Source organism: Gekko japonicus, unplaced genomic scaffold (assembly GCF_001447785.1).
Source record: "Gekko japonicus isolate JY-2015 unplaced genomic scaffold, Gekko_japonicus_V1.1 scaffold4345, whole genome shotgun sequence".
Classification (NCBI taxonomy): Eukaryota; Metazoa; Chordata; class Lepidosauria; order Squamata; family Gekkonidae; genus Gekko; species Gekko japonicus.
The window spans coordinates 48,280-64,813 of record NW_015168172.1 but is presented as its reverse complement, the minus strand read 5'-3'; the positions used below and the strand labels follow the sequence as shown (position 1 = coordinate 64,813).

Here is a 16,534-nt window from a genome sequence, read left to right as displayed (position 1 = left end):
CCACTGATGGACCTCTGCTCCAGATGCTTATCCAATTCCCTCTTGAAGCCGTCCCTGCTTGTAGCCGCCCCCCCCTCCTGTGGCAGTGAATTCCATGTGTGAATCACTCTCTGGGTGAAGAAGTATGTCTTTTTATCTGTTCTAACCTGACCGCTCAGCAATTTCATGGAGTGCCCACGAGTTCTTGTGTTGTGAGAAAGGGAGAAAAGGACTTCTTTCTCGACCTGCTCTATCCCATGCATAATCTTGTAAACCTCGATCATGTCACCCTTCAGCCGTCGTTTCTCCAAGCTAAAGAGTCCCAAGAGTTTTAACCTTACTTCACAGGAAAAGGCTTTCAACCCTTTGATCATTCCAGTTGCCCTTTTCTGTACTTTTTCCAATGCTATAATATCCTTTTTGAGATGTGGTGACCAGAACTGTACACAGTACTCCAAATGAGGTCACACCATTGATTTATACAGGGGCATTATGATACTGGCTGATCTGTTTTCAGTTCCCTTCCTAATAATCCCCAGCATAGCATTGGCCTTTTTTTATTGCAGTCGCACACTGTCTCAACATTTTCAGTTAATTATCTACTATGACTCCAAGATCTGTGTCTTGGTCAGTCCCTGCCAGTTTGGACCCCATCGACGTGTATTTATAGTTAGGGTTTTTGGCCCCAATATCCATCACTTTGCATTTGACCACATTGAACCCCTGTTAAAATGGACCTGTGGTCTGTGATATTAATTTCAGTTCAGCATGTGTTTTGCTCCCTCTAGTGGTCGATTCGAAATAACACCCGTTTGTGTCCAGCATATGTCCCTGCGGTGAGTTATCTACTAGGACTCAGGTCAGTCTCGTCAATTCGGACTGGCAGCGGCTCTCCAAGGTCTCAACAACAACAAGAAAAACAGTGCAATAGTGCGCTAAGTATAAAGAGAACACAACTTTTTTTAACAATTGTGTGCTGAATTCCTTCTGTGTGCTGAAGTGACTAAAGTACATACATTTAACATTATTACAAAATATCCATTGCCAAAATTATAAAGACCATCGATTTGGCTATACCAGCCTTGCTAAACGGGCGCTCTTTGGATGGCTGTGATAATGTATGTAATGGATATTTTGGTAATATCGTTAAATGTATGTCCTTTGGTCACTTCAGCACACAGAAATAATTCAGCACTCAATTCTTTAAAAAGTTGTGTTCTCCTTATTTAGTGCGCTATTGCACAGTTTTTCTTCTTGCTTTGACCTTCTGACTGTGCTTCTTCTCCAGGGTCTGAGGAAGAGGTCTTTCCCATCACCCCCTACCTGGTCTTTTAAACTGGAGATGACAGGGATTGAACCTGGGACCTTCTGCATGTCAAGCAGAGGCTCTGCCACTGAGCCAGGGTCTCAGGTCAAGGTCTTTCCCATCACCTCCTTCCTGGTCCTTTTTAACTGGAGATGCCGGGGACTGAACCTGGGACCTTCTGCATGTCAAGCAGAGGCTCTGCCACTGAGCCAGGGTCTCAGGTCAAGGTCTTTCCCATCACCTCCTTCCTGGTCCTTTTTAACTGGAGATGCCGGGGACTGAACCTGGGACCTTCTGCATGTCAAGCAGAGGCTCTGCCACTGAGCCAGGGTCTCAGGTCAAGGTCTTTCCCATCACCTCCTTCCTGGTCCTTTTTAACTGGAGATGCCGGGGACTGAACCTGGGACCTTCTGCATGTCAAGCAGAGGCTCTGCCACTGAGCCAGGGTCTCAGGTCAAGGTCTTTCCCATCACCTCCTTCCTGGTCCTTTTTAACTGGAGATGCCGGGGACTGAACCTGGGACCTTCTGCATGTCAAGCAGAGGCTCTGCCACTGAGCCACAGCCCCTCCCTGGGTGCAAAATAGCAGGTAAAGGTAAAGTTTTCCCTTGCTCAAAAGTTAGTCGAATCCAACTTTAGGGGGCAGGGCTCATCTCCATTTCCGAGCCGCAGAGCCAGCGCTGTCCGAAGACCTTTCCGTGGTCATGTGGCCGGCATGACTAAATGCCGAGGTGCACGGAACGCTGTTACCTTCCCACCGAAGCGGTACCTATTTATCAACTTGCAATTTCTTGCTTTCGAACTGCTAGGTTGGCAGGAGCTGCGGCCAGAGACAGGAGGTCACTCCGTCACGCGGCACTCGGGTCTCGAACTGCCGAACTACTGACCTTCCAGTCTGCAGTTCAGTGTCTTAACCTCTCAGCCACCGTAGCCCCAAAGAACAGCGAGGATGACTGAAATGTGGTTAACACCTTAGAAAGTTCTTTTCATTAATGGGTGCATAATTGTGTGTATGGAGAGGAGTCTCTTTAATAAACTGTTTTTTTTAAAAAAAGTTGGTTTTTAAGGGTACAACAGCTCTCCGCCGCATGAACATAAGAACATCAGAGACGCCAATGTTGGATCAGGCCAAATGCCCATCCAGTCCAACACGCTATGTCACACAGTGGCCAGAAATACCAGTGCCTTTCTTCACAGCATGAGTTTGTCTGGAGTCAGCTGGACGCAGGCGACCCATCTGTCGGGAGTCCGTTCTGACCCAGACGGTTTTGCCTCCAGATCGGCCGTTTCTCGCAACGCTCGCTCTACAGGAACGACCGGCAGCACCTCGGCCTCCCTTTGAGGCTTCAGGAGCTCCGCAGAGAAGGCCGCTCTCTCCCGGAGGCGTTCGGCAGCCACCTTCTAGGCCTCGAATCTCTTCTTCAGTTCCGACACCCTGGCTTGGGTCAGAGACCTGGAAACCAAAGGGTGGCGGGGAGGGCTGGTGAGCCGTCCAGCGGTTACGGTGGCCTCAGAGGACGCTCCGAGTGAGGGGACGTGGGAGCCCCTGAGGGCCGGCGGCTCTGCCTTCGGGAGGGGGGTGGCTGCCGCTGGGACCGCAAGCGTCTGGTCCGCCCTAGATGGCTGCCCAGCCTCCTCCCCTGCGTAGAACTCTGTCTCGTTGTCAGTAGGAGCGGGAGCCTCGGGATCGACGCTGGGGGTCTGTGGATCCTGGGAGGGCTCGGAATCCGTGGCCCTCTCCGCTTCTTCCTGCAAGGGAATGGCTTCGTTCTCCGGGCCGGGACTGCCACAGATCTCCTGGATGCTGTCCTCTCCGGGTGCAGTTGTGGTCGACGGCAGCAAAGCATTCTGGGTATTCTCTTCCTCCAGAGCGGCCAGGGGTATGGCGTCCTCCGACAACGAGCTCCCGTCATCCTCTTCCTCGGGCAGCGTCTCATGCAGGGTCTCCTCGCTGGGTCTCAGCTGCAACAGACAAGGGGAGTCGGGGGTGGGGGGTTTACTTCATAGAACCATAGAATGTTAGAGTTGGAAGGGATCTTGCACAGGTCATCTAGTCCAACCCCCTGCACTCTGCAGGAGCAGAGCCGAAAGAGAGCCCTACATAGAAAATGTTGGAAGGGGCCTTGCAGGTCATCTAGTCCAACCCCCTGCACTCTGCAGGAGCAGAGCCAAATGAGAGCCCTACATAGAAAATGTTGGAAGGGACCTAGCAGGTAATCTAGTCCAACCCCCTGCACTCTGCAGGAGCAGAGCCAAATGAGAGCCCTACATAGAATCACAGAATGTTAGAGTTGGAAGGGACCTGGCAGGTCATCTAGTCCAACCCCCTGCACTCTTCAGGAGAACAGCTGAAAGAGAGCCCTACATACCTACAACCACCCGAGAGATGGTCGTCCACAGCCTCCGATTGGAAACGTCCAGCGAAGGAGTCTCCACCACCTCCTGAGGCTGTCCGTTCCACTGCTCAACCAGTCTTACCGTTAGGAAGTTTCTCCTGATATTTAGCCAGTATCGACTCCCTTGTAATTTCCACCCATTAGATCTCGTCTTGCCATCCGGAGCAAGAGAGAATAGATCCGCTCCATCTTCTACATGACAGCCCTTCAGATACTTGAAGACTGCAATCGTGTCCCCTCTAAGCCTTCTCTTTCCCAGGCTAAACAGACCCAACTCTTTCAGCCTTTCCTCGTAAGACTTGGATTCCAACCCTCTCACCCTCCTGGTTGACTTCTTCTGGACACGCTCGAGCTTGTCAACACCCTTCCTGAAATGTGGTGCCCAAAACTGGACACAGGACTCCAGGTGAGGCCTGACCATAGCAGAACAGAGCAGAACCACCACCTCCCGTGATCCGGACACAAGGCTTCTCTTAATGCATCTTAAGATTGCATTCGCTTCCTTCACAGCCACATCGCACTGCAGGCTCATGTTTAGCTTGTGATCAACCAAAACACCCAGGTCCCTTTCAAGCGTGCTGCTGTCAAGCCAAGTCCCTCCCATTCTAGATCTGTGCCTTTGATTTTTTTGTACCTAAGTGTAGGACTTTGCACTTCTCTCTATTGGAATTCATTTTATTTGTCTCAGCCCCACTGTTCCAGCCTATCTAGATCATTTTGAATCCTGACTCTGTCTTCTTCAGAATTAGCAATCCCACACAGCTTCGTGTCATCTGTAAATCTGATAAGCATCCCCTCTATGTCTTCCTCCAGGCCATTTATAAAAACATTGAACAACACCTCCCTCTAAGCTGCGGAGTCTTGTGAGCAAAAATTCTACTTTGTGAGCTACTGGCGCTAAAGTTATGAGCGAGCGATTCAGCTGCTGCATCGATTAGTTTGCTCTGGAGCCCTCCTCCCTGAGCTGAGGCAAAAATGCGGGAGCCGGAGTCTAAAAGACTGTGAGCTAGCTCACACTGACTCAGCTTAGTGGGAACACTGCTCACAAGCAATGCTGTGAGTCTTGTAAGCAAAAATTCTACTTTGTGTGCTACCAGCATTAAAGTTGCGAGTGAGCGATTGGGCTACTGCCTAAATTACTTTGCTCTGGAGCCATCCTCCCTGAGCTGAGACAAAAATGTATGAGCCAGAGGCTAAAAAGCTGTGAGCTAGCTCACACTAACTCATCTTAGAGGGAACGCTGGTTACCCTCCTTTCCTTCTCAACAGTTGCAACGCTGCATTTGCACAGGACTTTGAGAAGAGAAGAAGAGAAGATTTATACCCCGTCCTTCGCTACCCGAGGGAGTCTCAGAGCGGCTTACAAACTCCTTTCCCTTCCCCTCCCCACAACAGGCACCCTGTGAGGAAGAAGAAGAAGGAGGAGAGATTGGATTTATACCCCAGCCCTTCACTACCCAAAGGAGTCTCAGAGTGGCTTACAAACTCCTTTCCCTCCCCCTCCCCACAACAGACACCCTGCGAGGTAAAAGAAGAAGGAGGAGAGATTGGATTTATACCCTGCCCTTCACTACCCAAAGGAGTCTCAGAGCTGCTGACAAACTCCTTTCCCTTCCCCTCCCCACAACAGGCACCCTGCGAGGTAAAAGAAGAAGAAGAGATTGGATTTCTACCCTGCCCTTCACTACCCAAAGGAGTCTCCGAGCGGCTGACCAATCTCCTTTCCCTTTCCCCTCCCCTCCCCACACCCTGTGAGCTATGTGGGGCTGAGAGAGCTCTTTTGAGGACTGCTCATGAGAGAACAGCTCTGAGAGAGCTTGTGACCGACCCAAGGTCACACCGGCAGCTGCACGTGGAGGAGCGGGGAATCAAACCCGGTTCTCCCAGATTAGGGGCCATGCCCCTAACCACGACACCAAACTGGGGAACCCGACACCCAGACCTCAGTGGGGCCCTACCTTAGTATAGAAGTTCCGGTCCTCCAGGCTGGAGAAGTCCAAGCTGCGTGTTCCGTAAAGGGGCCGCCCCGCTCGGCTGGGCTCCAAGAAGCTGAGTGTCTCAAAGATCTCTCCCAAGAGGTCGATCCCACCCGAATCGAGGAATCCCGGATCCAGATCTTCACCTCCAACAGTGAAGGCCTCAGGCTCCAAGGGGAAATCTGGGAGAGCTGTGCTGGAAGAGGTGGAAAATGTCCATGAAAGAACAAATGCATATGGAGACACACAAAAAGAGACTGGTGTTGGAACCACAGGAGCGGCGCTCCGGCAGTAAAGAGCCCAGGGGGTGGGCACATGCAACAAGCCCCACCCCCTGCTCCCAGCAGCCCTCAGTCAGAGCAAGAAGCAGCCAGGTAAGTTGCAGAGCTCCCCCCCCAGTCCAAAACAGTCCAGTGGCACCTTTAAGACCAAGTTTTATATAGGTACAAGCTCTTCCTCCTCTGTGAGGACAGATCTGCATGTTTCCACCCCCCCCCCAATAGCTAGCAATCCAAAAGAGTCCAGTGGAGCTTGATTGGTGGGTGTTGCCTTCTGGCACACTTCCGGTGATGTCAGGGGGTGTGGCATATGCAAATGAGTTATGTGAATGAGTTATGCTAATGAGCTCCTGCACCTCTTTTTCTACGAAATGACCCCTGGTTGGAACTACAGACCACATAACATCCAAGGAAGAGGGGTAGGTGGATGGGGGTGGACCTTTTTTAAATAAAGCATTAATGTGCCTGTGTGTATGTGGATAGAAGCTAGGGTTGCCATCCTCCAGGCGGGACCAGTAGATCTCCCAGAATTGCAACTGATCTCCAGAAAACAAAGATTCGTTACCCCACTGCTGGACCTCCTGGTGGCCCCTGGGTTTTGGCCCCTGTGTGACACAGAGTGTCGGACTGGATGGGCCATTGGCCTGATCCAACATGGGCTTGTCTTAGGTTCTTATAAGAGGGAATTGGATAAACATCTGGAGCAGAGGTCCATCAGTGGCTCTTAGCCACAAGGTATAGAGAGGAGCTCTCGGTCCAGGGCAAGGGATGCTTTGTCTTCTTGGTGCTTGGGGGGGGGCAGCACTGGGAGGGCTTCTGGTGTCCTGGCCCCACTGCTGGACCTCCTGATGGCCCCTGGTATTTCTGGCCACCGTGTGACACAGAGTGTTGGACTGGATGGGCCATTGGCCCGATCCAACACTGGCTTCTCTTGTGTTCTTATGTCTGGGGCAAGGGATGCTCTGTATTCTTGGGGCTTGGGGGTGGGGGCAACAGTGGGAGGGCTTGAGTCAGGTAGGGTACATGCTCCATTATAAGGCACTATACCCACTGGCCTTATCCCTCTAGAGATTGGGGGAAGGGGTTGCCTGAGTAAATGCTGCATTTCAACCAGAGTGGAAATACAGCTGTTTAAGGAGAAGCTGACATGAGTGAGTGGTTGTGATCTTACATGTAGAGGTTTGTTTCCCCAACCCTTTTACTTAACCAGGATTCCTAGGAAGGAAAGCTGAATCCATGAAAAAAGAAAGACCTAAGTGTATACAGACCTCGACTCTACTTGTGGTATTTTCTGCTTGGCCCCAGGAGAAGAGTCAGCCTCTTTTTGAAGTCATGATTAGGGCCCCCAAATCAGACTTATTTTCCTTCTACACCTTGAGAGTTTGGAAAGTGACAGCGGCGGGCTGACTGGAGAGAGGGATGGCAGGGAACCCAGGGATTTAAATCCCCCCCAAGACTCTCTGCTGGCGGCCAGGAAAGGCGGCGGGGGCAGAGCCTGGGCTCCTTACTGCCGGAGCGCCGCTCCAGGGCGCTCCGGCAGAAAATGACCCCTGCCTATAAAGGTGTTATTTATTTATTTATTTATTTAAGTTGTTTATTAGTAGCCTTTCTTTCTTTTGGAGCTCAAAGCAGCTTACAATATAAATAGAACACATAAAATCTTCTGGGCATGGACCAAGGCTCACTGAGGGTGTGTGTGGGGGGAGGTATTTATGAATTCCCTGCATTGTGCAGGGGGTGGGACTTGATGACCCTGGATGATCCTATGAAAACAGAATACATAAAAATACATAAATACATAAAACAAAAAACAGTTTCCATCAGATGCAGTCCAAAATGAAACTGTCCCCTGCTGCATCCTAAAAATCGAAGGTGAGGGGGCCAGAATGCAATTCCCTGGAAGGCTGTTCCGTAATCATGGGGCTGCCACAGAAAAGGCCCTGTCATGTGTGCGCACCAGGTGAGCTTCTTTGATTGGTGGGACAGTCAAGAGGGCAGCTCCCTAAAGTCTTACTCCCCAAGCCAGGAACATATGAGAGCAGACAGTCCTTCAAATGCCCCAGTCCCAAGCCACATAGAGGGGAGGAGAAGAGAAGAGACTGGGTTTATACCCCGCCCTTCACTATCCGGAGGAGTCTCAGAGCGGCTCACAAACTCCTTTCCCTTCCCCTCCCCACAACAGGCACCCTGGGAGGGAGGTGGAGCTGAGAGAGCTCTGACATAAACTGCCCTTGAGAGAACAGCTCTGACAGAACTGTGGCTTGTCCAAGGTCATCCAGCAGCTGCGAGTGGAGGAGTGGGGAATCAAACCCGGTTCTCCAAGATTAGAGACTGCGCACTTAACCACAATACCAAACTGGCTTTACAACTGAGAAGCAGAGTTGTAACTGAGCAACAAATGGCACCCAGGGGTCAACCCATGTGCTTGGCGCACCATACCTGTGGGCCTGCAGTTCTGATGAACTGCTCTGTCTTTGCGGCCGCCGAGGGCGAGACTGGAAAGGGAAAGGAGAGCGTGTTAGACAATCCCTTCAACTTGACATCTTTCAGGGGTCCGTTACCTTTGTCTTTTATCTTCGGGTCCCCAAAGAAGTGGGCAGTGACTCCCGAAAGCTCCTCCCCTGCTACAAATTTTGTTATGTCTTGGAGATGCTCCCGGACTCTTGCTCTTTTCTCCTGCTACAGACACAGACTAACAGAACTTCCCATCTTGACCTATCTGAAGAAGTCAACCGTGACCCAGGAAAGCTCCTCCCCTGCCACAGATTTTGCTTTTCTTTTAAGGGGCTCCTGGACTCTTGCTCTTTTCTGCCGCTACAGCCGAACATAAGAACATCAGAGAAGCCAATGTTGGATCAGGCCAGAGGCCCATCCAGTCCAACTCTCTGTGTCACACAGTGGCCAGAAATACCAGGTGCCATCAGGAGGTCCCCCAGTGGGGCCAGGACACTAGAAGCCCCTCCCACTGTTGACCCCCCCCAAGCACCAAGAAGACAGAGCATCCCTTGCCCCTGACATAAGAACATAAGAGAAGCCAATGTTGGATCAGGCCAATGACCCATCCAGTCCAACACTCTATCACACAGTAGCCAGAAATACCACTGCCATCAGGAGGTCCAGCAGAAGACAGAGCATCACTTGCCCCAGAGTCCCTATCTATACCTCGTGGCTAAGAGCCACTGATGGACCTCTGCTCCAGATGCTTATCTAATTCCCTTTTGAAGCCGTCCATGCTTATAGCCACCACCACTTCCTGTGGCAATGACGGTGCAGGTATGGACAGGTATGGTGCAGGCCCACAGGTATGTTTACCCATCTTGGAGTGCGTTCAGACGGGCAGCTAATCCTGCCATTATGCCAGTTTGAATGTTATCCCGATCTTTTTAATCCATTGTAGCACGACCAGACATCCCCCTGGTGAATCGCCTTACCGCGCGCTGCCTCCGTTGTGGATTGTCTAGATTGTCCACTGAAGGAGGCATGCGCGGTGGCTTTTTTGGAAAAAAACCTTTTTGCGCATGCGCACAGGCGTCACAGCGCGTCCTTGTTGAAGGAGGCGTGCGGTGGTTTGTTTTGTTTTTTTTAAAAAAACCTTTTTGCGCATGCGCATAGACGTGACAGCACGTCCTTGTTGATCCGTGCATGTGTAGAGATTTTTTAAAATGGCGCCCGCTCTGGATGGTCTGACATCAGACCACCCCGACGGGAGGATTGCGCGCTGGTGGAACGATCAGACGGGTGAAAGTCCACAGTTCTCCCGCAGGTAACCGAAAACCCCAGATTTAAAGTGGTATCTTTTTAAGTACGGCTCCGAAGCGCGGCAAAACGGGATACCCACAGAAGAGGGACATTTCCCAGATGTTTGTGTCTGGACATTGCCTTTAGATCCGTGAGGCAATTGTGCCTCATGCGGATCTAAAGAGCCGTCTGATCGGACTCCTGATCTACCTCTCTGATGAAGAGACTCTCAAAAGCTTATGCCCTGAGAATCTTGTTGGTCGCTAAGTTGCTACTGGACGCAAATCTAGAGTCATGTAGAGACTTCAGAGACATCCGCGATGCCTTGCCAGTGTTCCCTCTAAGCTGAGTGAGTGTGAGCCAGCTCACAGTTTTCTAGCCTCCGGCTCACACATTTTTGCCTCAGCTCAGGAAGGAGGGCTCCAGAGCAAACAAATTCATGCAGCAGCCAAATCGCTCGCTCACAACTTTAATGCCACTAGCTCACAAAGTATAATATTTGCTCACAAGACTCCACAGCTTAGATGCAGTGTTCCCTCTAAGCTGAGTCAGTGTGAGCTAGCTCACAGTTTTTTAGCCTCCAGCTCACACATTTTTGCCTTAGCTCAGGAAGGAGGGCTCCAGAGCAGTGTTCCCTCTAAGCTGAGTTAGTGTGAGCTAGCTCACAGTTTTTTAGCCTCCGGCTCACACATTTTTTTCTCAGCTCAGGAATGAGGGCTCCAGAGCCAACTAATTTATGCCGCAGCCAAATGGCTCGCTCACCACTTCAATGCCAGTCGCTCCCAAAGTAGGATTTTCACTCACAGCTTAGAGGGAGCTCTCTTTCTTTGCAGTCCTGGGCACTGGAAATGTCTTGACCACCAACATAGTTTTTTAATCTCTGCTTCCTCCCTACCTTCCCAAAGTGCTGAGTGATGGGCAGCCGGCTTTGCAAACTCTCCGACTGGCTGTTCCTGGTAGCCTGGATGGGGCTGGAGATCTGTTCGCAGGGCAGGGAGCGGCCTCCCGGTGGGTGCTGCTGGTCCACGCTGGAGTCCTAGGGGGAGATGGGAATTCTTTTGAACGCAACCTCTTCTCCCCTCCCCAGAGAGTCAAAAAAGGGCACTTTCACACATCCCGAATAATGCACTTTCAGTCCACTTTCAATGTACTTTAGCAATCGTTTGCAAGTGGATTTTTGCCACTTCCTCCTGTAAAACCCAGCTGCAAAACATATTGAAACACATTATGCTTTATTGAACACATGTGAAAGTGCCCAAAGAAGATGGTGATATAGTAGAATAATAGAGAACCAGCTTGGTGCAGTGGTTAGGAGCATGGACTCTAATCTGGGAGAACCCGGTTTGATTCCCCACTCCTCCACATGCAGCCAGCTGGATGACCTTGGGTCAGTCACAAGTTCTCTCAGAGCTGTTCTCTCAGGAGCAGTCCTCAAAAGAGCTCTCTCAGTCCCACCTACCTCACAGGGTGCCTGTACTGGGGAGGGGAAGGGAGAGGAGATTGTAAGCCGCTCTGAGACTCCTTTGGGTAGTGAAGGGTGGGGTACAAATCCAATCTCCTCCTTCATCTTCATCTTCTTCTTCTTCTCTAACTTTTGTACACCCTGAATAATGCATTTTCCATGCACTTTGTCACTGCGTGAAATGGCAAAATCCACTTCCAAATGATTGCTAAAGTGCATTATTCAGCATGTGTAAAAGCGAGCGACCTCCATGAGCAGCCAATCAAAAGAAAGAAGGAAGGAAGCTTGCAAAGGAAGATACAGAAAATGAAAGAAAGCACCGGAAAGACGATGCGACGTGTGCTTCTAGAAGCACAGTGAGGTACACAACAAGAGAACACAGTGGTCAGCATGGCGTATTTCCACACCAAAAGATATAAAATATAGAAAAGATGACTACGGTCTCACAAAGAATAACGTCAGATGTTTGAGGCCAGGATGGCTAGTTCCAAGCTCTGTGCCAGGCAAAAAACCCGTCAGCCCTGAGCATTCAACTGCTACAAATACACCAAGAGGAAACAAAAACCGCAGATAAGCATTCCTTATAGATCGTTCACATATTATATCCCTAGAAGGTGTCTGACTTCCCTTTAGAAAGCAGCATGAAAATTCTGAAGAAAGTTCCCGACTGGGGAGGTTTGATCGCTGAACTTGAGTTCATTCACAAATTCGGAACGACGGGCCGAAAAGGGACAGAGGGTTTTTGTCTCACGACAGATGCCAATTTTCTGTCCCTCGGCTAGGGCTGCCAAGTCCCCCCAGGGGGCGGAAAACCCCCGCCCCAGAGGCCCGTTCCCCGACGCCGAGGAATCGGGCCCTGGGGGGAACCCCGCCCCAGTGTGCACGGCAGAGGGAAGTGACGTTATGACGCCGGGCACGCTGGGGGCGGGGCCACGGCCATACAAGGGAAAACTTGTATGGCTCACCGTTTTTTAGCCTCCGGCTCACACATTTTTGTCTCAGCTCAGGAAGGAGCTCCAGAGCAAACTAATTGATGCAGTAGCCAAATCGCTCACTCACAACCTTAATGCCAGTAGCTCACAAAGTAGAATTTTTGCTCACAAGGCTCCACAGCTTAGAGGGCGCATTGGTCACAGCGCCTCACTCGACTTAACGTTCATTTTAAACAGACATAGCTCAAGTTTTCTAGTTGGAAGTTTCATCGGGGTGACAACTGCATCCCCGGTCCTCCACTGCCGTGGATGGGCCAGACTACAGAGAGCCCTCTAGCATTCTGCGCAGCAAATCGGAGTCAGGCTGCAAGGGCTGCAGGTGGCACAGCGCCCGCAAACGTGCACCGAGGAGAGCAGCAGCCCTGCCACTGCTGATTAGGAGGCAGGCCAATGCCAAGGCCGCCATCACATTCATTTTTTGCTCCTTCAGATTTACAGTCGCTCAAAGCAGGGGTGCCCAACATGATCCCCACGGGCACCACAGGCCCCTTCAACACCTTTCCTGGTGCTCACAAAGTATTTTGAGAAAGTGAGTGGGGCCAGGTGGCGCTCCTGCCCAGCAGGGCTTCCGATTGGCTGTGTGGTTTTTTAAAACGTTGCTTCAGCAAAAGCTGCTTCCGCCACACAAGGAGCTTCACTGCGTGACTGAAGGTGTACACAAGGAAGTTGTTTTAAATATATTCATTTTAAAAGGCATCGTATTAAACAGAGCTTCTGTCTGAAATGTCAAAGGGTTGCGATTAGAATTAGGCATAATCACCCTCCCTAATATTTTCCAGCTGGCTCCTCCTCCCGGGGCAGCCATTTTATGGATGATTCTGTCTCCTGTGGGAACCATTTTGTGGTTGGCTCCACCTCTTGCGGCAGCCATTTTGTGGTTGTACCCACCAGCCCACGACAGAATTCCTATGGTGTCCACAGATTCAAAAAGGTTGGGGACCCCAGACTTACAGCATTTTAAGGGAAAGTTCAAAACTGAGGGGGAGGGACGGTTAATGCCATTGACTCCACCCTCCAAAGCAGTCACTTCCTTCAAGGGAACTAATGTTGCCAACCTCCAGGTGAGGACTGGAGATCTCCTAGAATTACAACTGATCTCCAGATTACAGAGATTAGTTTCTTTTCTTTTTTTAATGCCCCCCGAAGGGGATTTTTTAAATTGCATTTTCTAAAAACTACAGAAAAAAGGGAGGGTACTAATACATACTACAAGAAGGGGAGACAGAAAAGTGGGTCCAAGGTGTGGTGATCATACAGAATGCTTACAAATATGGCATAAACATACACTTTCAGTTGTTGACGTTGAAGGTGACAGTTAAATATGGAGAGCGGGCTTTCTTCATGGTGAAACCACGAAAACACAAGCGTAGACCAGTTCCTTCTGGCCTTTGTCAGGCTTCTCTTCCCAGTGTGAGGCAATTTCGTGGGGACGGGATATTACCACAAAGTCTAGTTTGCGGGAGCCTTGCAATAGTCAGGTCTCTCATTGGGTCAGGAGACAATAATCTTCACAATGGGTTCAATACAGATACGTTGCAAAATCATTTACTGTGGTAATTCTGTAGAAGAGTCTCTTCTGTTATCGCTCACACGCTAACGAATGCTGCGCAATGTAAACAATTTGTTTCATGATACCTGCTTTAGCTGAGCGTGTAGCAATCACAATTCTTATCAATTACTACTTATCAACGCTTGAAGGAAACTAATAACAGAACCCAAGGTCTTCACAATGGGTTCAATACAGATACGTTGCAAAATCATTTACTGTGGTAATTCTGTAGAAGATTCTCTTCTGTTATCGCTCACACGCTAACAAACGCTGCGCAATGTAAACAATTCGTTTCACAATACCTGCTTTAACTGAGCGTGTAGCAATCACAATTCTTATCAATTACTACTTATCAACGCTTGAAGGAAACTAATAACAGAACCCAAGGTCTTCACAATGGGTTCAATACAGATACGTTGCAAAATCATTTACTGTGGTAATTCTGTAGAAGAGTCTCTTCTGTTATCGCTCACACGCTAACGAATGCTGCGCAATGTAAACAATTTGTTTCATGATACCTGCTTTAGCTGAGCGTGTAGCAATCACAATTCTTGTGAATTGCTACTTATCAACGCTTGAAGGAAACTAATAACAGAACCCAAGGTCTTCACAAGGGGTTCTGTCATTGGAGAGTCAACATGGAATGTTTCCTCGCTCCCCTATCAACCCCTATCCCAAAGAATCTATATCCCCGATCTGTACCCAAGCTTATTCATGCTAACAACAACAACAACAAAAAGATAGGCTTAACAGCAGTCGGGAGGACCAGATACTCAACAGCAGGAGGCAACAGTTCTTTCTCAGACATGGCGGGGCCAAACTCTTACCTTCAGGTTTTTCACCCACAGCTGGTAGGAATGCAGGTTACCTGTGGAGGAACAGGGCACAGGTGAGTTCCCTTGGCCACTCCTTGTCTTTCCAGAATCCTTACAGAAGCCAGGGCCTTGAATTGTCTCTTCAGGGTGGCTGGCATTCAAGGATATGTCCTCTGCCAGTGCTGTGAGCATGAGGGGATGGAGCGTCCTGTGGGGAATTGGGTACAGGAGGCAAAGGGCTGCTTCAAACACATCCCCAATCTCCTCCTTGTAAGGAAGCGTGTGGATTGACTATCAGGCAAAATGATCACGTCGGTATCTAGGGGTCCTTTCCTGCTGGAGCACACAGGAGCGGAGCTCTGGCAGTAAGGAGCCCAGGGGGCGGGCACATGCAACAAGCCCCACCCCCTGCTCCCAGCAGCCCTCAGTCAGAGCAAGAAGCAGCCAGGTAAGTTGCAGAGCTCCCTCCAGCCCCCCCACGGTCCAAAACAGTCCAGTGGCACCTTTAAGACCAAGTTTTATTCAGGTACAAGATCTCCCTCCTCTGCGAGGACACATCTACATGTTCCCCCCACCCCCCAATAGCTAGCAATACAAAACAGTCCAGTGGAGCCTGAGTGGTGGGTGTTGCCTTCTGACACACTTCCGGTTATGTCAGGGGGTGTGGCATATGCAAATAAGTTATGCTAATGAGCTCCTGCACCTCTTTTCCTACAAAATGACCCCTGTCGGTATCTATTTAGTTTCCCGTCTCTGCGCTTTACCCAGTTGGACCTTACCAGGGGTCCATTTTCATTTGGAAGTTTTATCTGCTGCAGAAGTGCCTTCTGGGCAGGAAAGGTGTACGATTACCCCACGAGGGTAGGCTGCAGAAACCGTTAGAACAGGAGGCCTTTCCGCTGTCTCTTAGCCTCAGTCTTCCGAGGGGGCTACCAGTGAGTCAGAGGGATAGATAGGCATAGGGCACAGACAGGGTTGGAGGCAGGGGATCCCCTGGTTTGGAGGCCCTCCCCCCCTGCTTCAGGGTTTTCAGAGAGCAGGGGGAGGGGGGAAATGTCTGCTGAGCACTCCGTTATACCCTATGGAGATGGGTCCCCATAGGGTATAACGGAGAATTGATCCATGGGTATCTGGGTCTCGGGGAGGCTATTTTTTGAGGCAGAGGCACCAAATTTTCGGTATAGCATCTGGTGCCTCTCCTCAAAAACTACCCCCAAGTTTGAAAGAGATTCTAATAGAACATAAGAACATAAGAGATGCCTTATCTGCTGCAGAAGTGCCTTCCGGGCAGAAAAGGTGTACGATTACCCTGCGAGGGCAGGCTGCAGAAATGGTTAGAACTGGAGGCCTTTCCGCTGTCTCTTAGCCTCAGTCTTCCGAGGGGGCTACCAGTGAGTCAGAGGGATAGATAGGCATAGGGCACAGACAGGGTTGGAGGCAGGGGATCCCCTGGTTTGGAGGCCCTCCCCCCCTGCTTCAGGGTTTTCAGAGAGCAGGGGGAGGGGGGAAATGTCTGCTGAGCACTCCGTTATACCCTATGGAGATGGGTCCCCATAGGGTATAACGGAGAATTGATCCATGGGTATCTGGGTCTCGGGGAGGCTATTTTTTGAGGCAGAGGCACCAAATTTTCGGTATAGCATCTGGTGCCTCTCCTCAAAAACTACCCCCAAGTTTGAAAGAGATTCTAATAGAACATAAGAACATAAGAGATGCCAATGTTGGATCAGGCCAAAGGCCCATCCAGTCCAACACTCTGTGTCACACAGTGGCCAGAAATACCAGTGCCATCAGGAGGTCCACCAGTGGGGCCAGGACATTAGAAGCCCTCCCACTGTTGACTCCCCCCCCAAGCACCAAGAAGACAGAGCATCACTTGCCCCAGAGCCCCTAGCTATACCTTGTGGCTAATAGCCACTGATGGACCTCTGCTCCATATGCTTATCTAATTCCCTTTTGAAGCCATCCATGCTTGTAGCACCCACCACTTCCTGTGGCAGTGAATTCCAAGTGTTAATCACTCTTTGGGTGAAGAAGGACGTCCT

The 16,534-nt window shown here is 50.3% G+C and overlaps 1 protein-coding gene across 1 annotated transcript in view; it reads right to left on the bottom strand.

Moving 5' to 3' along the window:
• Positions 1-2,302: 2,302 nt before the first annotated feature.
• Positions 2,303-16,534, bottom strand: part of LOC107113626 (DENN domain-containing protein 1B-like) — a 59,432-nt gene continuing 45,200 nt past the window's right edge. The window contains exons 17-21 of the mRNA XM_015414970.1: positions 14,502-14,542; positions 10,567-10,707; positions 8,373-8,428; positions 5,638-5,851; positions 2,303-3,246 (exon numbers count right to left, since the gene is read on the bottom strand). Of these exons, the coding sequence (XP_015270456.1) occupies positions 2,686-3,246; positions 5,638-5,851; positions 8,373-8,428; positions 10,567-10,707; positions 14,502-14,542 (1,013 nt within the window). The 3' untranslated portion in view covers positions 2,303-2,685. The remainder of the gene's footprint in view (positions 3,247-5,637; positions 5,852-8,372; positions 8,429-10,566; positions 10,708-14,501; positions 14,543-16,534) is intronic.